The sequence below is a fragment of the Amaranthus tricolor genome, chromosome 7, assembly GCF_026212465.1.
Source record: "Amaranthus tricolor cultivar Red isolate AtriRed21 chromosome 7, ASM2621246v1, whole genome shotgun sequence".
Lineage (NCBI taxonomy): Eukaryota > Viridiplantae > Streptophyta > Magnoliopsida > Caryophyllales > Amaranthaceae > Amaranthus > Amaranthus tricolor.
This window is the reverse complement of record NC_080053.1, coordinates 3,794,870-3,818,168: the sequence shown is the minus strand read 5'-3', so window position 1 is coordinate 3,818,168 and position 23,299 is coordinate 3,794,870. Positions and strand designations below refer to the sequence as shown.

The following is a 23,299-nucleotide window of genomic DNA, read 5'->3' as shown; positions in this document are numbered from 1 at the left end:
ACAAATATTTTGATGAAAGAATGTTGAACATGTGTTCTGATGTGAGGAAGCTGGGCACATGTGGGTCATATCAGATTCTTGGCTCTGATACATGTTAGATTTGATGCTAATATTGAATAAAAGAGAAGGAAAAACGAATGGTATTTTATTAGAATGAAAAACATAATTTAAAGTTTATTGATTTTGATCTGTTTTGTTTAATTTTGATCAGATTTTTATTATGTTTATTAATATTGATCAGATTTTTATTATGTCTATTAATTTTGATCTGCTTTTGTTTATCCTTTTGAGGCTAAAATGTTGCTTTTTGGTATATTGATTTTGATCTGTTTTGTTGTAGTTTTATGTTATGTTACACTCATGTAAATGGTTTAATTTTGATAAGATTTTTATTATGTTTATTAATATCGATCGGATTTTTATTATGTCTATAAATTTGATCATATTTTGCTTATGTTACACTCATGTAAATGGTTCTGTTTTTCGTACTGATTTTGGTTCTATGTAGTTCTGATTTTGGTATATTACTTCCTCTGTTCTGTTTTTGTTGCCACATAAGAATACGTTGCTTGGTTGCCTTTGGATATGGAAACAAAGGAAAAATCGCTCGACTCATTAACTGATGTCCAAAGATAATGTATCAAATATGACAATATCTTTGGTTCGTGGTATGATCATTATTATTTGAATTGTGGGGAATTAAATTTTCTTGATGATCCTGAACAAGAACCCCCACCTTACTACTACGGTTTACCAGATGAGGAGGATTATGCATTATTTGAGAAGGTGGAACCTAAACCAAAGCGGCCACGCAAGACGACAATCCGTGGTCTTCACACATGAGCATTCTAACTTTTATTTAATTATTTATGATGATGTTTATGCTGATAAAAAATGTTGTCTTGTTGGCTATGATATGTATTGTGTCCCATACTTATCGTTTTCTCAATGATGATTGTTATTTGTCTGATGAAATATGTATATCATAATGTTTTTCATTGCCACCTTAGATTACTTGACATGAGCATGAGATATTAACATATTTATAACTTGCTATCTGATGTTGTTTCATTGCCACACCAATTTCTTGGTATGAGGCTGAAACTTAATAAAGTTACTGATTTGGCAATGGTTAATGTGTTTTGTCTCAATGCCGTTTCAAGCACTAAGATGAGGCTAAAATACTTACATTTGTACAATTTCAAATGATGTTAAACATTAAATCTGAGAGTTAAATAAACGTACACAAGTGAAACATGGATTGATGAATGATGTTTAACTTGATTAGATTTTTATGTGTAATAACCACTTCAATGACTAAATGGAGAGGTGTGTATAAGTTCATAGTTACAAAATGTTGTCTTAAATATTCTTTCCTTTACAAAATGTTGATCCATGTCTACATAACATTGTAATGATTTACAAAATGTCTACTTAACTAAAGTTAGACAACCCTTGTGATCCAAAAATGTAAGGGTGTTAATCCATTTCTACATATTGATAATTAATTTCAATCTTCTTGTGGAAGATTATTGAAATTAATTATACCATGAGATAAAAATTGACGTGTTGCATCTATAAGTTCTTGAGGATTTTCTAATTGTCTTGGCAACATACCCAACCTGTCCAATCTTTGTTTTCCAATGTGTGGATTCTTGTAATTATTACCACCTCTAGCTTTTAACACCTCTATCATGCATAGTTAATATTGTATCCATGTGTAGTTCAAAAGTTTTGGTTCCAAAGTGTCGTATGCATCATTGACCGCCTTGATCAAATCTTTGAGGTCTTTCAGGAATGACTTGAATTGAACTGATTGTAGTGCACTAAACAAACCCAAATCTAAGATGTCATATGTGGACTGGATGCCGGTTGACAAACTAGTCTTATATTAAATCCATCTTTGTTGGCTTCTTTGTTGGCTTCTTAATTGAATGCTTGATCATTTGTTAAAATATGTAGCTTGGCATTATCTTGTTGAATCCAAATATCTTTGACTTCATTTGCTGGCCATTTCAATCTGATTGCTGGTAGAACTTCATTGATTAGTTTGTCTCGAATAATATCTCGTGTAACTTTTGTTATTGCTCTTAGCTGTGGTGTACCTGCTGGTCTGTTTTCTGACCTTCTCATTGCATAATAAGTCTCTGTGAATGCCCACAACACTTCTCTATTAGTACTAATTTGTGGTCTTGCAACAACTGCTATGAACATTACTTTACCTATGAAATTTTTGTTTGCACACACCTATATGGTTCTTCCTCTTCCCAAGGGAATAAATAGTACCTTTGTGTTTCCCTACTCATGTAGAACCATTTTTCATCGATGTGTACAACATTATACATCAAATTGAACTTCAGTAGGTTGTCTACAGTAGGTGGTATTATTTGGGATAGAAAGTTGAGTCTTCTTATTTTGTGGTCATGAGAAAGTTTTGGTTTAATTGAATTTGTATGTGCTCTAATATTACCAGATTTCATCATTTTATAAACTTGTGAATGCCCAATGCCTAATGCCCAATGCACTTACCATTGCTCTAATTGTGGTCCTCTTTTCAATTGGAACAACATTAAGCAGACTCATGCCAAAGACTCTTGGTTTCCTACCAACTGTTCCCCTTTTTCTACTATTAACATCAACTACAATGCCATCTTGCATTGCTGTTTTTGTTGATTCCCACAGCCTTGCTACTATCCACCTAGATGTGTTATGTTGCAATGCAATTGTTTTTATTGTACCTCATGGCAAACGTCTATCTGGTTCTTTAGATAAACAAGTTAATTGCTATACAATTAACTTTCTTGTCTGTGTTGGCAATTCCCTCTTGTGACCTCATTGATTGTTGTGTTGAAGTTTGTTGTTGGTTTGGTTCAGCTACTATTTCCTCCTGTAAGATTGATTAGCTTTGGCTAATGGTATCCTCTAAAGTCAAACTGACATCTATGCTTCCATAATTTTCACTTGTGTACTCCTCATAAATGTCAAATTCAGAATCTATATTAAGGTTTTCAAAGTAAGAAATAAATACCTCAATATCAGGATTAATGAATTCATCTTCTTGACCTTGAACTTTATCCATTTGCTTTTTTTGATTGTTTGAGCTTTAATTTGTTTTCCCACTACCCCCCTCCCCCCAAAAAAAAAATAAAATTAAATTAACTGATGTTGTGGCTTTGTCGGTTGATGAAAGAAATAAAATTGGATCCAAATTCTTATAAACAATTTAGAAGGGGAGAAAAGATATCAAAACAAGGCTATAAATTGTAGAAATGAAGTAAAATGCCTCTATATATAGGCATTTTGATGTACTGTATTGTAATTCAACATTTGACTTCTGGTAGAAATTTGTAAATTTTGGCGAGAATGTTATGTTTTTGTGGGAAAAATCTTATTTTGGGGTGAAATTTATTGTGAAATCAGTTCAGATTTTCCTTTTTTGTAATCTGCTTAAATCAGAAGCCCTTTGTATATGAACTTTCTGATGTACTATAGCCATGTGCTCACCTATTTTCCTTTTTTCCCTCTTCAATTAACAGTAATGGAGGCTATAAAGTCAAATGTAGCAACAATATCAGAACAGAGGAAGTATTAGACTTGGTTGTGTTGGTTATATTAAACTTGAAGTGAACTGTATGATTTCCTTATGACTTAATAGATGCTTGGATTGATAATTAGCTAATTTAGCTATGTTTTAGAACTAAAAACTCATTTGCACAAGTTTTGGAATTGAGATTTGAGTTTTCTTGAGAAGTAATCCCCGTGATGACCCTGTTTACTCTGTCAACGATAAGTCGGGTTGTTACACATAGAGTTGGAAAATATTTCATTAGTTGATTACTACTTCTTACATTTTCCATTTATTTAATACATTTTAATTTAAATTGTAAGAATTTTTTTTATCAAATATGACAAACAAATCAAAAAAATTAATATAAAGAAAAAATTAATTGCCAAAAAAAGTATATTAAAGTAATAATGATTTGTAAAATCGATAATTGTTAGGAGTATTATACTTGTATTAATTAGGTTTGTTGAGCACTAGGAATTTGTATTAAAATTGTAAACCTTGGTAGTCGGATTTATTGTTGGAAAGATTGAAACTTGTGGATTGTTTTTGTTTTATAGAGTAAGAATTGCTCAAATTGAAAATATTCCTTATTGAAAAGAATCTCAAAATGTTAAAATGTATAATCTATGGTTAGCAAAAGGATTTAACAATTGGATAAGCTTACCTACATCTATCATCAGGTAAATTACCTATTATTAACTGATTTCATAAAATAGTAAACACACCAAACCAATAATAAATATATTTTATTAGACTAATAATAATAGATAGTTTACCCATCGAGTCAACTAAATTTTTTCTGTATCCGAGTATAACGTTATAACCTATGATTAATTATTCCTAATTGAAGTATCCAAGTATATGAGCAGGCGGAAAACAAGAAGATAAAAAGGGTAGAGAAGTAGAGAGAGATAATAGTTGTGGTAAAAAGAGGTAGGAGGAAAAGGAGAGTGAGAACGTGGTGTGCTTGTATTTGAACCAGATCTGGATCCACTTCAGTCTTCAGTCTCCTCAACTATATCTTTCTCTTCTCTCTACATACACCTGATAGTCTGATACACATTAGCTACATAAACTTCATCATAAAATACTTTTACTAGAGAGAAAGAGAAACACAGATCAATCACTCCTATACTTCCTTCTTTAAGACTGAGTAGTAAATACTGAAAAAAAGAAGATAGGAGTAATTATTTAATGGGTGTTTCTGTTTTAAAAGCTGAAACTGTGTATTCAGCTACAATTACTTCTGCTGCATCAAAACAAGAAGGCGGTGGTTTAAGTAAGCTTTTGTAGTAAAATCTTAATCATTTATCATCATCATCATTCTGATGCGCCAAAGTCAGTGGATAATACTGGATATACTCCATCAAACTAAATACTCTACTCGCCCAAATTGGATGGGGTAAGTTTAAGTAGCTTTACAACTACTTGTAGTCTTGAGAGTAGTGTACACTTTTTTTATTACTCTACATTTGAGGTAAAAAAAAGAAAAAAGAAAAAGAAAAAAAGAAAGTGGAAAAATTTATACAGAAAGTGGAAAAGGAAAATGCATGGGGGCAGGAACCTGTTTTGCAATACTCCAACTTTTATTTGGGTCACTAACATACAATTTAATTTGCTTTTATTTTTTATCTGTATTCTTACCTTTCAGCAAAGGGTACAATACAAAGGGAGTGAATGAGTACCTATCTTCTTTCTTTCTTTCTTTCTCCTTTTCTTTTCACTTTCCTTTTTCCCATCACCCCCACGAGAATACAGCTTTTAACACTTTGGTCTTGACTTTCATTACCTCACCCCCAATACGCACATCTTTTTTCTTGTTCTTCCTCTTTATTTTCTTCTTTTTTCCCCCTTTGATGGGGGGTTTTTTGATTTATTACTTATATACTTGATTTGCAGGAACAGGACAGAAACACACTAGGAATTACTTCAAATACAGAAATTTGGTAAATTTGTTAGGTGGTGTGGTGGAATATTCTTATGAACTAAACAGCTGCTTATGGGAGTTTGAGATTTCTTACTTATTCACTCACTCACTCCATAGATAAACTTAGACTTGTTCAAAAGTAGTAATAATAATCATGGATCCATATGAAGCAACAAAGGTAGTGTTTTCAAAGGTCCAAAGTTTGGATCCGGCAAACGCCTCCAAGATAATGGGTCTTTTACTTGTTCAAGACCATGGTGAGAAGGAAATGATTAGGTTGGCGTTTGGACCGGAGAATCTCTTACACTCTGTGGTTGTTAAAGCTAGGCAAGAATTGGGTATTTTCCCAAACACGCCTTGTACTCCTTCTACTCCTTCTTCTCCTTCCCCTTTTCTTCCAAATAATACCAACAATAACAACATCTTTTCAAGACAAACTTCTTCATCTTCTTCAAGATTCCTCAAGATTCCAACCTCTCTTGCTCTACCAACTCTTGCTAGTCCTTCTTCTACTTCTTCTCCTTCTTGGGGAACTTCAGTTTTCCCTGACTTTAATCAAAAGTCTGATGATTTGATTAGCCCTATTTCATCATCTTCTGCTAATAATAACAGTAGCAGCTTTGGTACTATGAGCTCAACAACTACTACTGCTAACTCCTCTACTTTGAACCCTTCTACCCCGCCTTTCTATGCTACTTCTACTCGTAATAGTAGCTTAGGAATCAATGGAGTTAGTGAGTTAATGGATGATGTTCAACTTCAAGAACATTTATCCTTTCTAAATGAGAATTCCCCAACTCTCCGACCCAAAAGTACAGACTTGTATTTCCCACATGCTGAGCTCGAGTTGGGTGGCGGTGTTAGTGACTTCAATCATCATGGAGTCCCCAGGACCGCATCGTCCGCCTGGGGTGAGAATGGAAATGGTCTCCCACATAGGCGAAGCTGTTCAGTTAGTGATATAAGCATGGCATCATTATTGGATGATCCTGCTTCTGGGTTGGGTTGGAAGCCATGTGTGTATTATGCTAGAGGATTCTGTAAGAACGGTTCAAGTTGTAGATTTGTTCATGGTGGTGGGATGTTAAGTGAATCTGAAGCTGCTGCGTTAGTGGGTTCACCGAGTAAGCTAGAGATGATGGAGCATTGCCATGAACTTCTTAGATCTAAGTCCATGCAGCAACAAAAGCTGTTAGCTGCTGCTATAGCTTCTGCTTCTGCTTCTGCTTCATCTTCAGCTTCTGCTGCTTCCTTCCCTTACTCTTTGAACAAGGGTTTAAGCTTATTTGCTCAGCAGCAGCAAAATGATTCTCCTAGGTAATGAATGCCTATATTAATTCCACTGTTTAATTTGAGTTTTTTTTTTTTTGGTAAATTTTGATGGGTTATCTTATTTGGTGTATCCTATAGAGCTGCTGCTGCTGCTGCAGCAGCTATGCTGATGAGTGAGGACTTGCACAAGTTTAGCAGGTCACCTAGAGGACTCGATAATGGTCGCGGTGATTCGAATCCCGCTTCGAGGCAGATCTACTTGACTTTCCCAGCTGATAGTACATTTAGAGAGGAGGATGTGTCCAACTATTTCAGGTTAGATTAGTGTTTATAATACATTAATCATATATATATATATATATATATATATATATATATATATATATATATATATATATATATATATATATTGTCCCCAAAAACTAAAACAAAAAGGAAAGTCATTTTAGAGTTTAATTTGTGAATGGTTTTCTTGTAGCATTTATGGGCCAGTACAAGATGTGAGAATACCATATCAGCAGAAGCGCATGTTTGGATTTGTAACCTTTGTTTATCCTGAGACTGTGAAGATCATACTGGCAAAAGGAAATCCTCATTTTGTTTGTGATGCTAGAGTTTTAGTCAAGCCTTACAAGGAAAAGGGAAAAGTCCCTGATAAACTTAGGTAAATTTCACCCCAATTTCAATTTCATTTCGATTATTTAGTGTTCATTGTTTTGATAAGATGAGATTTCTTGTTGATGTGCAGGAAACAGCAACAGCAACAGATGGAAAGGGGAGATTTCTCAGCTTGTAATTCTCCCACTGCTTTAGATTCTAGAGACCCCTTTGATCTCCCACTTGGTAAGAAGATATAAAGTCTTTTGTTTTATTCTTTATGTTGAAAGTTCTTTGTAAAATGCATTGCCTTTCTAACTTTATTTTATCTTTAAAAAAATAAAATTAAAATAGGAACAAGATCAATGATGTATGATACACAAACACAATACATCCTGTGGAGGAGAAAGCTAGAAGAGCAAACTGATTTACAGCAAGCTTTGGAGTTGCAGAGCCGGCGGCTAATGGGCTTGCAATTACTCGATGTAAAGCGAACCCTTCACCATCGTTCGCTTTCCACCGGTGCCCCGCCCATCCACTCGCCGATTCAATCTCCGAACAGTATATTCAATCAACCCCTCCTCAGCTCCGATCGTAGCAGTCCGGATGCTTCAGATGGTAATCAATCTCATTAATTAATGATTTTTAACTATAAATTCAGTGTCAAATGTTAGTTGTTCAAAGGCAGAGCATTTATGATAGTTATGGGACAAGTTTGTTCAACGGATTACATTTTTTTGTGCCCCAGAAAACTGTGCCAGTCCCCCACTTAATGAGGCCAAACAAGCATTGCAACAAGCCATAAATGAGGCAATTGCCAGAGAAAAAGAAAGTTCAGTTGGTGGGGAGGATAATAGCAACAATTGCAATGCCAAGGAAAATCCTTGTCATGAAGATAATCTAATCAATTTACCAGAAAGGTTGTTATCTGATTACCCTTTTGATTTCTTTAAATAATTGATTTCCTAATAAACACCATAAGATTCCCTATCGTAGAAATAATTATGTCCACTACCAGAGGAGCTGGACCAACAAATCACCAGAAATTAACACTTGGAACACTAATTACACCTAATAAATATTTGAGGGCTCAGGCTGACTTGTCTATTTTATTAAAAAATTGAAATAAATCAAAATTTTGATCTTAAATCATGGAAGATTGTTCATCTAAATGCATATCATGATATTGTCTAATGATTAAGGGTTTTGCTTTCACTCTTGTGATAAGGGTTTAATTTTCATTACTTATGTGAAAAATTAATTCTATTGTCTTATCCAAAAAAGGTCTTGATTTATAGAGTTGAAATGTCAAATATGGTTATAATTATATAATAATTCATTGAATTAAAAATTTTTCTTTTTGATTTTGTTCCTTGTGATAAATGTAGCTTGGAGCATAATCTCCCCGATAGTCCCTTCGCTTCCCCCAAAAAAGTAGGTCGTGAGTACTTGACCTCGTTTTCCAACAACGCAGCCTTGGGTGAAGATGGGGTGGAGGAGTTATCGAATCTAGCTCCAACATCAGCTGAGAGCAAGTCCAAGGCATCCCCCTTTCATTCAGCCACAGCCACACTGGACATGACTCCTTTCAAGTCATCATGTTACTTCCAAATGCCTAGGTACATCAGATTCAAAGTTCTCCTTTATAATTTTTTTTTTAAAAAAAAAAAAAGAAAAACAAAACTTTGATTCTTGATCATCTACTCATATTATTGATAGCAAGCAATGAGTGGCATGGACCTGATAAAAAAAAAGTTATATTCTCCATGATACAAATCATTGGATATTTAAAATGAAAAAACATAGGCTTTTTTGAATGATGATTTATGATGGGGGAAGGGCTCCACCTCCACTCATTTTGAAAGTTGGCCTTGGGAGAGGGGTGGGGTGTCACTTGATTGAAGAAATAATGTGAAATGCTTTTGTAAATTCTTCTAAAAGACTAATTGGTAAATAAATGATACATGCATGTATCTCTAATACTCCTTGATTATGTTGGACTTTTGGTATAGGTTTTCCCCTGGTCATGGTGCTATTGGTATGTAGGTTGCGGCTAAAAGGAGAGGTTTTGGCCTATTAATCATTATTGTAGGTACATCATTTTCACTAAATCTAATCATAATATTTTCTTGTTGCATCATTCCACAATTAAAAATTTCCTTTATTGAGGTTGGTTTTGTTTTCTTGTGTTATTTTGGTGTTTTTTTTTACAGGCAAAGATTGTGAAGTATGACCAAACCCATATCCCAGATCTTTTAAGGGGAACTAGAAAATACTTATTAATAAATTTACTCCACCTTCACCATCATTAGCAATCACAACCAATATCTCAAAATACTTGTACCAAAGTAGTTGTATTAGAAGCCATGAATATGATTACCAATTTAGCATACAAATTGCAATACATATAAGAAAAGCAGTTTAGAAAGAAAGAAAGAAAGAAAGAAAGTGGGGTCAGCTATTTATGCCCTGTTTGTTTGTTGTACTATTATTTCTCCAACCTCTGATTCTGTAGAGGGTAAGTTTTGGAGGTTGGACCACAGATAATATAATACAACTAGTAAGGAAATATAAAAAGAAATGTTATGATTAATTAGTGTGTAGTATTACAAGTAACCCAGCATAGCACTACTGTAATTGTGTTCCTTCCCCTTCCTTCCTTTAAGCCTTCCTTTCATCCTCTATTCATGGGCTATTTTCCCCCTTTTTGGGTAAGAAGAGAGACAAACAAACCCTAAAGATTATAGGTAAAATTAGTCTAGGAATACAGTCCTTGTACAGCCAACACCAACAAGCATCCACAAAGTGAGAAGAAATAGCATTTTAACCACAGAATTGAAGTTGGAAGGTTGCCTCAAAGGGAAAGGAGTGAAGCAAAAGATTAAAGCACATCAGCTCATCAGCTCAAGTATAAATAGTAATGCTTTTTTCTTAATTAATTATAATTAATTAGGGTAATACTTCTGTTAGTTTGATGTTATTGTAGTTATACTGTACTGTTAAGATGTTGAAAAGGATGATGAATGAAATGGAAAAAAAGGTTTTATAATGGGAACACTCTAAATTTGTGGAATCCAGCTAGCAATGCATATTATTTGTGTTGCCTCTTGAAATAGGACAATTTGTCCCCTTGTTGCACCTTCATTTCTGAATTCTGATGCAAATTCACAACTGGGAAACTTGTCTTCTTTCACTTCACTTCACTTCCCTTCCCCCTCCCCCCCCCCCCCCCCCCCCCCCCCCCCCCCCCACCCTTTTCCCCACTTGCAAGTCCTTGTAGTTAGTTATATGGCATGTGCTTCCCTTTTGTATCATTGACTATTGCATGGCTATATTACCACAAGCTTTTATTATTAGTAAAAATTTTTGAGGTTTTATTTGTTTTTGTGATATCTTTTGAATTGGGACTCTTTAAAGTTAAAATATATTACTTTAAATATAAAAAATGTTTACAAACAAATATCATTTAAAAAGTGTTGTTCACAATCGGGTTAAAATAACATCATGTAATATTTAAGACCTTTTATTTATTTGGGTCCTAGACAGTCGGCTATCTGTAATAAATAAGTGTAACTAATAAGTGGCAAAATCTTGATGCAAGTTAAGAGGGGCCAAGATAAAATTTAATATTTAAAATTTCTTCAATTAAATATAAAAAATTTAGAACATAATATTTAAAATTTATACATCGAGACAAATTTACATATTATTAACTATATTATCAATCAAATATTGGAATGAGAATTTTGAACATTGTTGGTGGATAAATTTTAATCACACAAAGTATATTATATAAGCTTCTATGACATTTTTCTTATAAAAAGCTTTGACATATAAAGTGAAAATGATGCGATAGAAAAAGGATGGAATAAGTATTTTGCAGTGGGGAGAATTAACATATCGTGATTTAATTAGGATGTCTTCTCTTGGATTAGAAAGGTTAAAATAAATAATTTTTACTAAATTGATCAATAAATTAAATAAATAGTGTAGTATAAGATTTAAATTAAACATTAACATTGACTTAAATTGAAGATTTACGTTGACTTAAATTGAATTTAATAAAGCTAAACCAACTAAAACTATTAGAAATACAATGCAAATAAAAAAATACAAATTATAAATTATAAATTTGGGTTGCGTTATTGTATAATCGCCAAGTTGTAGCACACTTTTAAAATTAGATTGCAACAATAATGTCACTCAAAAACTTAATATTTAGTTTTAGGCGTATGGAATCTTTCCAATTGTAATATTTCTCCCAAAATGATATTTGAAAATATATGATGAAATTCAAAATGAGATACAAAATCAACTATACTATCATATTTTGTAAATAGTATATAGAATAAATGATTATTTGTGTATAAAGAAGACTATGAAATAAAAAACTGAACAAAAGTTAAACCGATTTTGTAAATGTTCATATGAGGAGAGAAGAACAAAAATACAGGTATTCTTAAGAATCGATGCATAATAATAATGTTTTTCTTCTCTACATGCAACTTCCACTATATATACCATAACTTGCATGCATTCCATCTCATCTATTCCATCATGTTCCTATTGGAAATTGAACAATGAACAACCTTAACAATGATGTCAAGAGTGCTTTTTAAGTCCACAAGAGATTATGAACTGTTGGTAAGGTTTTGGGTTGCTATCTAGATTGTCTTGAACTTGAACATGCACAATGAACAAATGAGAGCGGGTGAGGGTGTTTTGGGGGACCTCCTCTGATGATAAAGTTAGTAGAGTATTTATGAAAGGTTTCTAAACATTTCTCTTAGAGTGCACAATGGCCTTTCATTCTAGAGAAAAAGTATTAAGGCTTTTTTGTAGATGTGAGAACCTTACTTTGTGAATCTAGCCTTTGTTTGAGAGTTTGGATGCTTAGAATGCTGGGAGTTAATGTACCTTTGATAGTGCATGGCTGTATATATAGTGGTGGGCTTAAAAAGAGGTTTCCAAAACCTTAATTATCATATTAGTAAAGCATACCATGAGAGAATGTTCTACAAAAATTGTGTGGAGCTCATTGATTGTCTTAGTTTTACTTTACAACTGTCGTCTGTCGTCTAGTATTAAATGCAGTAGTATACTACGAGGTAGGTCGTGGTGTCTTGCCTTATACAAATGTACATCGCATCTTTTGTCACGTGACTACAATTGTCATTGGGCACGTCATCATTATCGTTAATATCTTCTCTAGAGTGCAAATACCTCTGTCTTCATCTGAACTCTTTTGAACACCAGGGTTTTTCTCTACTAATTAAGAAGGTCTTAAGGGTATGTAAAACCATCCTAGGACCGGCTTCGCCACGTGTCAGGACGCTGGGACCAAGAGCCAGGTTCTGGTACTTACATATCATATAAATGACATACTCAATCAGTATTAATGAACAAAAATAAGGCTATGTTACTTCCTTTAACTCATATGACAATCAGATTTCTTGAATATATGTGACTGTACAAGGGTGCTTGAACGAGCAAATGCCAAAATACTTTCCAGTGGCTTTCCATCTCAACATACACATTGTGCTCGAACAAGCAAAGCTCTTTTGAGCATTGATTTGTTCTTTTTGCTATAACTTGCTCTATATGTTCAAATCACTTTGAACTTTAAATTGTAATACTTATTTGTTTTACTATAGACATGATATATGGGAACTTTTCTAACTCACTCAGAGCAACATAAACTGAGTTGAAATGAGTTGATCTAAAATTTGAGTAGTAGAAAAACTAAGGTTAGTGTATTTGATTTTTGGGTAGAAAAAATAAATAAAATAAAATTATGGTTGAGTAAACTTAAACGTTTTGAATTATATACTACTACTATCACTGACATAAAACCTTGCTATATTATATACTCTTAAAAAATTGTATATATATCACTTTCACATAAAAAAAATTTACTTCAAAAATTTTTTACTAAATTTATCTTAAATTACAATATATACGGCACATTTGGTAATCAATGTTAAATGATGAGAATGCTAATGAAAAGTTAGTGAAATTTTGTTAGGGATATCTCATGACAAGTTTAATGGTCATGGTTATACTTATTCTATAATCTCATCTTCTTCACAAATTTCATTACAACGTATAACCAGTTGAACATGTGGTATTAGGTGATAATAGAAAATTATGAGAATTTTTTTTTATGATCAAACTTTCATTACCATAGGAATGACATCATACATATAATAGAAAATTTTATGTCCATTCTTTACATCTTGGATCTAATCATTCACAATATTAGAAAATCACATTATTATTGGGAAACTCCATCTAGTAACCCTGAATTTTTTGTTTTTTTACGTGATAGACAAATATTTTTTAATCACGTGATGTCCTTTAGCTTTCAACTTTTTCACCTGGTAGAGAAAAGGGGAATGTTTTTGTTAACTTACCCTATTTTTCCCGAATATGATGACTCTTTTTTTTTCGAAAAATAGACGTTGCGATCACTCTGATTGGCCATATATTTTGTAATCCAGTCGAAATGAGTATTTTATCTAACCAATAATTTAACATTTTGTGTACCACATAGACAAGTTGGAAGCACAGGGTCCCCACGTGGGATTTATTGTCCACCACGTGAAAAAGCCAAAAACTCAAGATTAACACGTGAAATTTGCCTATTTTTTTTTTTTCAACTTAATATGATTACAAACGTTGTCTAAGTTTTAATAATTTTTATTGGGCTAAAATTATTTGCATTCTCTTCTATTAAAAAATCATAAAATGTACAAATATGTAAGAATTTTTGTAATTTTATAATACAAAGGGTATATTATCTAATTTTTAAAATTTTGTTTCACTATGCATTTTCACCATGCAAGCACGGTGCACGAAAAGTAGTTCAACGGTTTGGAAATGACAAATAAATTAAAACCCTTTAAAGTTTAAACAGACTTCAATTTGGAATTCAATTTCAATTGTCATATTCAATTCAAATTTCAATATATTTTTATTTTTATTTTTTGAAACCGGGTTCAACTCATATTTCTTAAATCAAATATTATGGAGTAAAATCAAATGGGCATTTTAACTTATCTCCAAGTTACCGGGAATGTTTTGTAAATGATTTTCATTGTTTTTAATCGGTTGAATTTTGACTTTTTGGTTATTCAAATATTTTATAGAGGTATTTGTTAAATTACGTTTAAGTTTACCGACAAGTTGACTTTTGCTTTTAAATAGTTTATTCTCATTTTTTTTAATAAACAATCAATAACAAACAATTAATTTTTTCAAATAAATCTATAACAGTTGACTTAAACAGTTAGCTTATTAACAAATATATATTAATGGTGAAACTAATTAACAACTTGGGTTAATAGTTACTCTTAATAATAATTTGTGAAACAAATCCAATAATATTTCTGAATAATTTTATTAGGCTTAGTTGATGAGTCCATGTGTTTTTTTGATGTAGACAAGAAATGAATGATTTTATTATGAAATGTACACTCTATAATTGGAAAAATAATGAGAGAAGAGTCACATGGGGGAGCTGACAATGCATGTGGGGTCTTAAACTTTTATTAAAATAAAAAAAAAGGTAAAATAAAAGAAATTAGTATTGTTTTTGATGGTGAGACCCATTTACGGATCCACCCATGTGAATAACCCAAACAAAAACAAATTTATGACTTGAATTGTAGGCTCCACGCCCTCATTTCTCTCTCCTCTTTCTTTTCATTATTTAATTTTTTATTATATTTTTATTATCTCTCTTACTTTCTTTTCCACCCTCTCTGGCAGTCAGCAATGACAGGAAAAAGACATAATAATTAAAATAAAAGAAAAAACTTGGGTGAATAAAAAGAAAGGTTAGATGGTGATGCCACACGTATGACAAAATGCACGATTGCTAGAATCTTTTGGGCTCTGTGTAATTTTTACATCTTTATTTCTTGAGATTGTTTACAAATGTTTACTTTTTTATTTAGTGAAATTTGAACCAAAATTAGAGATGTTGATTCGGGTTATCAAATTTGATTGTATTTTGGATACGTGTCACGGTGGTTCACACTTGTGTCAGGGTCAATTAGTCGTGTTTCAATTGAAGATCAATTATTCGAGTTATCAGGTTTGCACCGGTTTGTTGTTGGTTAAACTTCGAGTCAAGTGTCAATCGATATCGGGTTGTCATCAGTTAATAATTGGTTCGACTTTACCGAGTACAAATTGGGTTCAAACATTATTTTCGAGAATTCGACTAAGTTACTGTTATTCGAGTTAATAATAAATTAAGTTGCTATTTTTTTTAATTGATAATCATGTTCTCTTTACTAAAGTAAAATTTGTTATAGTGCAAACTAATTATAATTATAACATTTTTATTTTTACTTATTTGACTGTAAGTTAAAATTTCAGTTTCAGTTTTATCATTTTTTTAACTAATTTGATTTGAATGTAAATAGTTTAATAAATATTGACCAATGATTGGTAACTCTTAATATATGAAAGTATTTATATAAAAATTGGATTTATAAAAATATCTATTATTTTATTAGATTAACTAATAAGATGATAAAATGTGATTTGTTCATTTTCGATATTCAATAATCAAAACTCAGTCTGTTAGAGTGAATAAAACTAATAAAAACAATTTATTAGACTATTGTGGCTTAATACATAGTTTATTAAAATAAATAGTTATAGTAAATATTCTAAACTAGTTCTAAAGAGTATTCTGAACAAATCAGTTTGGGTTTATAACAGTTTGATTAAAAATCAATTCGGATTAAGGTGGTTTTAGTCAGTTCGAGTTAAGTGTCGTGCATGATTCGTGTTGGATATGACTTGTTTCGGTTACTATTAGGTACAGTTGATCTCGATTAACGATTATATGTCGATTATAAAAATCGGGTGCAGTTCGGGTTGAGTTTTCCTATTTTTGATTGTCAAACGGTTCGGGTGTAATTTTAGTCCGAGTAATATAGGTTAGATAAGTCTTAAAAAGGACACATTTTTGGGTCGGATAACTTTCGATTTTAGTTTGGGTTTTTAAGTCGGGTCACATTTGAACCGCTCAACAAATTATACTCCCTTGGTTTCTTAATGAAGTTCCCACAAAAAATATTTATCGGAATAATGAAAAATGAAACCTTTTAAATAGTGGATATTGTATGTGACAGGATCAGGGACCCTAATTCAAGGTTTAAATAATAATACACGGAGCTATGGTTAATTGATAATTCAGGGAGCAGGGAGGGGAAAGGCATAAAATGACGGTGCTTTAATTAAAAGTTGTCTGATGAGTACATCTACAGTACATAGGTTACTCAAGTAGTAATGCCAAGGGGTTACTTTTTCTGTGGTCGGACGCGTGTCAGCCTCCAAAAAGAGTAATTCAAATTAGAGCATTAAATGCACCGTTAAGAAACTAAGAGTTTGACACGTTAATGGTTGTAGCCGTTTATACAAGGCGGTATTTTTGGGGTTCCTGAAGACATCCACTGAGGGCAATAAGGACATTCTATGACATCCCATTGATGGGCTATAAATACCCTAAGTCAAGCCGTTAATATGGTAACTAATATCTAAATGAAGATACAATTTACTCAAGCATAAGAATCAACCAATTTATTACTTGTGCATTAATTGATAACTAAAAGATATTTTATTGATCTTCTAAAGACAATTGAAATTATAGTAAGAACATTTATTGAATAAGACAAGGTCTTGTTCATTAAATTCACACTCATTTATCCACTTTGATTTGCATTAAAGAGAAAGATGAAAGATTTTAATAAAGTGGTAATGAATAAAGAGAGAGAATTAATTGTGTGGATGAAACTAAAAGAGAGTTAAAATGTGTGGATATAATTAAAAGAAAGTGGTGGGATATTATCCTGAATTAGAAATGATGCAATTAAGTGGGACGGACCAAAATGAAAAATGCTGCAAATTCAACAGGATGGAGGGAGTGCATAAAAGGCTCACGTTGTAAAAAAGCCTAGCAAACATGAACCAAGCTAAAAGCCACTATGCACTTGTACAGGACTTGTTGGGAAAACCTTATTATATAAACACTAACTTGGGCGCTAAAGTAGGACCCTGAAAAACCATTATAGGCCCTCCTAACTCTTGTTGTTTATGCAGGTCAGCCTGACATTTTGAAGAGTGGTCTTATTGTAAAATTTGGCAGAATAATAAGAACAATCCTTAAATCCTAGCATAATCCCTTACTCAAATACATCTTTGGACTAAACCTGATTTAGTCGTTAATTAATTTGATCTCGTTCAAATATAGAAACAATTTGGCACTAAAAGGAAAGCATGCTTTTCTTTCTTAGCCAAAAAAAATCTCCTTAAGAAATTTTCACCACAAAATTCCTAATCACTTAAAAAATCATTGTCAGAAGACCTACCAATCAGGTGCTAGTGGAAGCCAGCACCAAAGCAGGTCTCACAAACACAGCCAATTTGTGGACCCCAACTTTGCCTAACATATACTTGAAGAAGCACGTTCCCAAAGAAGATCACTTTAACATTCTCAGATGGAAGAAAATGATCCTTCCCATTTAAGGAGGGATCAAAGATCTCTTCAAGACAGCAAGAGATGATTGTTTCTACCTTTCCACAATTCACTTCGATTGGAGATGCCCTAGTCCAACTAGCCACTACTTTGGCCGACGCAATCACAGCTGGTAGAGGAGAGGCTGCTCCATATAGGAAGGTCAAAGAACCGCACCAAGGAGAATCGATCCCCTTTTAAAATCTCTTTCAGGAGGGGGAAGATGAATCTTATCATCTTAAATTTTAGCGGTAAGAAAGAAGGAGTCACCAGAATTACATTCATAAAGAAATTTTGAAGATCTTGTCCAGTCCGAAATATCAGGAGAACTAAGCCAAAAATATAATATTGCAGGTACAGGACTCCAACTAATCAGATAACTCCTCTATAGGTGGTACCCACATATAGAGAGGGTAGACATAGATAACTTACCGCCGAAATGACTCACAGGAAACATTAAAGGAGTCAGTAAAGACTGTAAAATCAAAATAAAGATCCTCAATCATGAGTAGACTATGAAAAGTTCCCCCCAAAAAGGGGAGGAGTATGGATCAAAATAAAGGTCCCAGAACAAACTAAAGAAAGATGTCAGTTGGTGCAAGTTTCTCATCTTGACACTAAGAAGAACAGTCCAGAAATGAGCCCAGAGCTTTCCAAAAGGGTCTGTATACAACTTTGATGAGTTGCTTCTCTTTTAGGAGTGCTAGACTAAGTAGTCTATGGAAATGATAACAATAAAGCCAGAAAGGAATGAGTCTCTCCGAAATTATATATCCATGTTTGATAAAGAAAGTCTTCAAGTGCTGAACCCTAAAGAGAACAATCTTATCTTAACCTTTAGGCAGGGACTAAATTCAGACAACTTAGAAAGTGAAACTTTAAAATTCAACAATTAATGGTCATATCTAAAGTCCATGAAGGAAGTCAAGGCATGCACAGTCTCATGTAGATATTAAAGATTTTAAAAGCATCACAGGGGGCTATAGAATAGACATGAGAGCAAAACCCTAGAAAAAGCAAAAATTAGTGTGACAAGGGCAAGTTGCTGGTACCAAAAAAGATCTCGATGTCTCAGGTTTCAAAATTGACAGATTACACTCCACTTAGGGAGTCACGTGCAAAATTTTACAATATGCACAAGGAAGAAACCTAGTGGAAAAGGCCAACACCGAAGAAAACAGGTAGATTAAAACCCAAAAGCCTACTGTGATTTTCATGTCTGTCCTGGCCACTGGACAGAGCACTACAGGTCTCTGATGAATAACATTGAAGATCTTATTAAGAGGGAATACTTTAAGTAATACAAACAATGAGATGAGTCCTAGAAAAAAATAAGCTGGAGGCTCCAAAACAAAGGAGGAGTAACCGAGGGAGGAAGATGATCGGGAAACCAAAACAAAGAAAGATATATACGCCATCTTCCAAAAATTAATATTGGACTCTGAAGCCCACCTTTAAGGCAACCTTATCTTCTAGAGTCGAGTCGATGGAAGTCTCTGAACAAAGGGACCCTCCACCTATATCTGACATGACCTTCACCAGTGAGGATTGCAATGGGGTAACTGTAACAACCCTAAATTTCCGACCCCTTATATGAAAACCAAAACCGCAAAGTACGAGAGGAAATTCGGGTGTTATATTAAAAAAAAAAATAGTGAAGTAAAAATAATAAGTATCTTTTAAAAAAATGTGAGCAAAAATTTCGGCAGCACCTACCTTGAAACTGGGCGTCTATGTAGAAAGACAAATGACATATATAAAACATAATAAAGTAAAGGCATCAATGGCTTAGCAAATATATCACGGCGGAAAGTCTCATCGCTGACTTCTCCCAACTATCTTACCAAACATGGATCGTGGTTCCCATGTAAACACTTGAGTTTTCAAAACAATGAAACAAAATGACCATACAACTAGAAAGTTTGCGGCGGAAAAATAAGTTATACAAAAGGAGATCAAATGCCTCAAACTCAAAACATAGCCAGACAAAAAAAAAAAAACGAAACTACATGTAAAGTCAAAAATAAGTTCTTTGCACAATCCAACACACACGCTCTTCTCCCCCCGTACGCAATGCAAAAGATCATCGTCACCTGTTAGGTCCGCCTATGATCTCCCTAATGTTCAACGTAAGACGGAAATATCAAACGTATCATCACAAAGCCATCATAGAAAGAGCCATTTTCAAACAAATTAAACATATACACGTCAGTAACTAACATCATATCATAATAAGGCATAATTAACATCAATAAAGTATGTCATAATATAAAGTGATTTCACAACACTCCAAGTGTTAATCATAACCACTAAACATCACTTTCTACTTCTCAATGTCGGTTCTATCCTCTTCAATTCTTTTCGACTTCAAAACTTCTCGGTATCACGTGAACCAAAAGCTTAACCGCACTTTCAAATATATATATATGTGTGTGTGTGTGTGTGTGTGTGTGTGTGCGCGTGCGTGTGTGCACGCGCGCGTGTGCATGTGTGTGTGTGCGTGTGATTAGAGGCCACCATATTGGGGTTTGCAAGACCCACATGGCAACACCTCAACCAAGGGCGGTGACGGGCCATACGGGCGCCCAATGGTAAAGTATGATCATACCCCCGTACAGCGACCATATACAGATGATCCTACCTCCGAGAACTAAACCCACTTGGGTACCCTATCCAGTGGAGCCACAATAATTGAACAAATTTGATATCTCATCAATAAGGGACTCATTCCCATTACAATCAACCAATTTCTTACTTAAAAATTAAGCTCATTCCTATTCCATCTCATATTATCCAACATTGTGATTATAAGACACTCTGTCTCGTTCTCAACTATTACTACATACAAGACTAACTTGAAATTATCATAATCACAATTGTTCAATGGCAATTCAAAGGCATGCACAACTTATATAACAATATTACTCAATGAATACATAGTGTAAGATGTAAATAAGGATTAGTTACTGCGTGTACGTACCTGCAACTCTAACTGCACTCTTGAAAACAAGTCACATAAATCGCCAAGAAAGAGGTCTTATGCCCCCCTAATGAACCGGGCACCTATGCACGATTAAAGTCAGACTAATAAGCCTACTTCACATCATTTAAGAGGTACTGACTTAATACGAACTATACTACTAACCGAACGAGTTTCAATTCATGTTAATACGCACTCTAAACGTACTCATACGATAAATTCAAACCATGTTCACACATGAACTATGCCATCAATCCAACAATTCACAATATTAGATTCTAATCTCCAATATCAAGGTATGTTTAGGTGAAAAGGACTCAACCATACACTTATGCATTATCAATCAAAATATCCATTAGAAGACTTAACAACGTATAATGTGATATATTACACTTACCATCAATCACCATACTCATGGTAGTAGTGATTTGTCACCTTCCCAAAGTTTTAGAGTAAAATGATTAAGAACAAGTCAAATAGTAGCTTAAAGAACTAACAACGACTCGTATAACTTGAATCAAAGTCACACAACATAGCAAAACAATTGAACATATCCACTATGACAATCAAGCTCAACTATGTACAAACAACTCACCACAATCATTGACAATAGTCATAACCAAACTCGAGACTAACAACTTCATCAAACAACTACAACCACGACAATACTTTCATTAGTGACAATAGCAACCTTAAACTTTCCTTTGTAACTATTACTATCATTTAATCCACAACAATAGATATCAACAATACTAGTCACATTACCATAATTAATGTCATATAAGCAATAACTAGCCACCAATTATAATGGCTAACAACCCTTATTATTTTCTACCATCAACACCACCAACATTCAACAATAATAACATATAAGTAAAGTTCATACAAGCTGCCCAATTACTGAATACCACTCAAGATGCATAAAACAACTACATACTACCCTCATATTCAACCCTAAAACAAACCCTAACTCATTTATGTTCAAACTCAAACTCCCAACTGTTTACCCACATCAATTTTGAGCATAATTGATGCAACCTAAGGCAAACCAGATCCTCTAGATTGCATAGATATGAATTAACCCAGCCAATAGCTTTGAAGCACAATGAAATTCTCTAAGGACTGATCAATATAGCCACTGTTGTTCACAAACAAACCAAGAAACTGCTTCTTGGCTGATTGTTGTGGATTATACTGGTTTGGCTTCACTTACCACGCCTCTCTAATCCTCCTATACAATCCAAGTTTTAATCCCTTGTACTGTGTAGGTTCTTGAAATTTCGATGATTGCTCCACAATCAGAAGAATTCCAATGGATGCTCCACACCTCTTGAAGAAGAAATGCACATACAATACTTCCTAAACTCAAGAACACTTGTTCTGAATTGTATTGAAATTTTATTAACGAACTTGACTTTTTACAATGAGGAAATTAGGCATATTTATAGACTAAGAATCATGACTAGCCGTTACAACTCATTACACAGCACGCCTAATACACGTGGTTAACTAATCAAAACAGAAAACAGAAAAAACAGAAAACAGAAGGGTTTCGATTTTCTGTTTGACAAGACTCCTTTATCCTTGCTTCCTGGCACGTGCTTTCCTTCTTTCTCTTTGCTTATTGTCCTTCCTTTTCTTGTGTTCTGCATCCTATCCCAATCCTCTAATGATTAATCAGTAGGGTTCTTTCTCGCCTCGTAATCAGACCATGTAAGGTAGCATGGCAAAGACTTTGTTGGGTGTATACTGTTTCTGTCAGAATGTTGCTTTCCTTTACTACTTGTGATGTGTTGGAATCTTGGCTTGTATTTGGGGCTAGGCTGGTGTTCATACTTGAAACAACCGTGTTTGTTTCAATAATACAACCACTAGATTTAATAATAACATCAACATCCATATCACAACTTGAAATTATAAACATAAAATTAAAGAGGAGAAGGTGTTTAGATAGCTCACAAAAAGGGGAAGAGGGAGTGAAAGAAAGTTGCACAATGGGTAGGTGGTGACTCACAATGGGTAGAGGCTGTCCCCCTGCTGGCAGCTTAGCAGCCAAGCTGCTAGTGGTGGGAGAAGTTGCAGCTTGCTGCTGCCGTGGGGAAAGAAACGCAGCCCTGGGTTCCCGCTGCTGGCTGCCGTGAGGGAGAAAGGGGGGCTGCTACTGTGGTTGTTATGAATGGTATCACATGTGTGACTTGAGTGCACAATTGAAGTGTGTATTCATGTGTGTGACTCTTGGTTTGTGGAATCCAAAAGGGTGTAATTATGTGAGAGGGTATTTATGGGAATTATTGGTGTTAATGAAGATTAGTGAAGAAGTAGAAAGGACTTGGTTTATGTTTGTTCGATTAGAATTCTGTCAGAAGAATCAGAATGGTCGCTCGACCTACCCGCTCGACCGAGCGAGCCTTATTGGTTGGTTGT

General features: G+C 33.8%; 1 protein-coding gene across 3 annotated transcripts; it reads left to right on the top strand.

Annotated features, from left to right (window-relative positions):
• The first annotated feature begins 4,232 nt into the window (after positions 1–4,232).
• Positions 4,233–9,813, top strand: LOC130818825 (zinc finger CCCH domain-containing protein 53-like). Of its 3 annotated transcripts, XM_057685052.1 has the most exons (10): positions 4,233–4,970; positions 5,468–6,812; positions 6,906–7,082; positions 7,246–7,431; positions 7,516–7,610; positions 7,719–7,982; positions 8,113–8,284; positions 8,753–8,983; positions 9,377–9,456; positions 9,578–9,813. In XM_057685052.1, the coding sequence occupies exons 2-9, from the start codon at positions 5,650–5,652 to the stop codon at positions 9,408–9,410; spliced, it is 2,322 nt and encodes a 773-aa protein (XP_057541035.1). In that variant the 5' UTR covers positions 4,233–4,970; positions 5,468–5,649; the 3' UTR covers positions 9,411–9,456; positions 9,578–9,813. The 3 variants fall into 3 exon arrangements, with proteins under 3 accessions (XP_057541035.1, XP_057541036.1, XP_057541034.1); XM_057685053.1 differs by having other exon boundaries at positions 4,233–6,812; positions 9,377–9,452; XM_057685051.1 differs by having other exon boundaries at positions 4,233–6,812.
• The last annotated feature ends 13,486 nt before the right edge of the window (positions 9,814–23,299 follow it).

Coding starts and splice junctions, on each gene's coding strand:
- LOC130818825 (XM_057685052.1), top strand. CDS start 5,650: ATGGATCCATATGAAGCAACAAAGGTAGTGTTTTCAAAGGTCCAAAGT. Junction 7,611..7,718: donor CCCCTTTGATCTCCCACTTG/GTAAGAAGATAT, acceptor AAATTAAAATAG/GAACAAGATCAATGATGTAT. Junction 7,983..8,112: donor CAGTCCGGATGCTTCAGATG/GTAATCAATCTC, acceptor TTTGTGCCCCAG/AAAACTGTGCCAGTCCCCCA.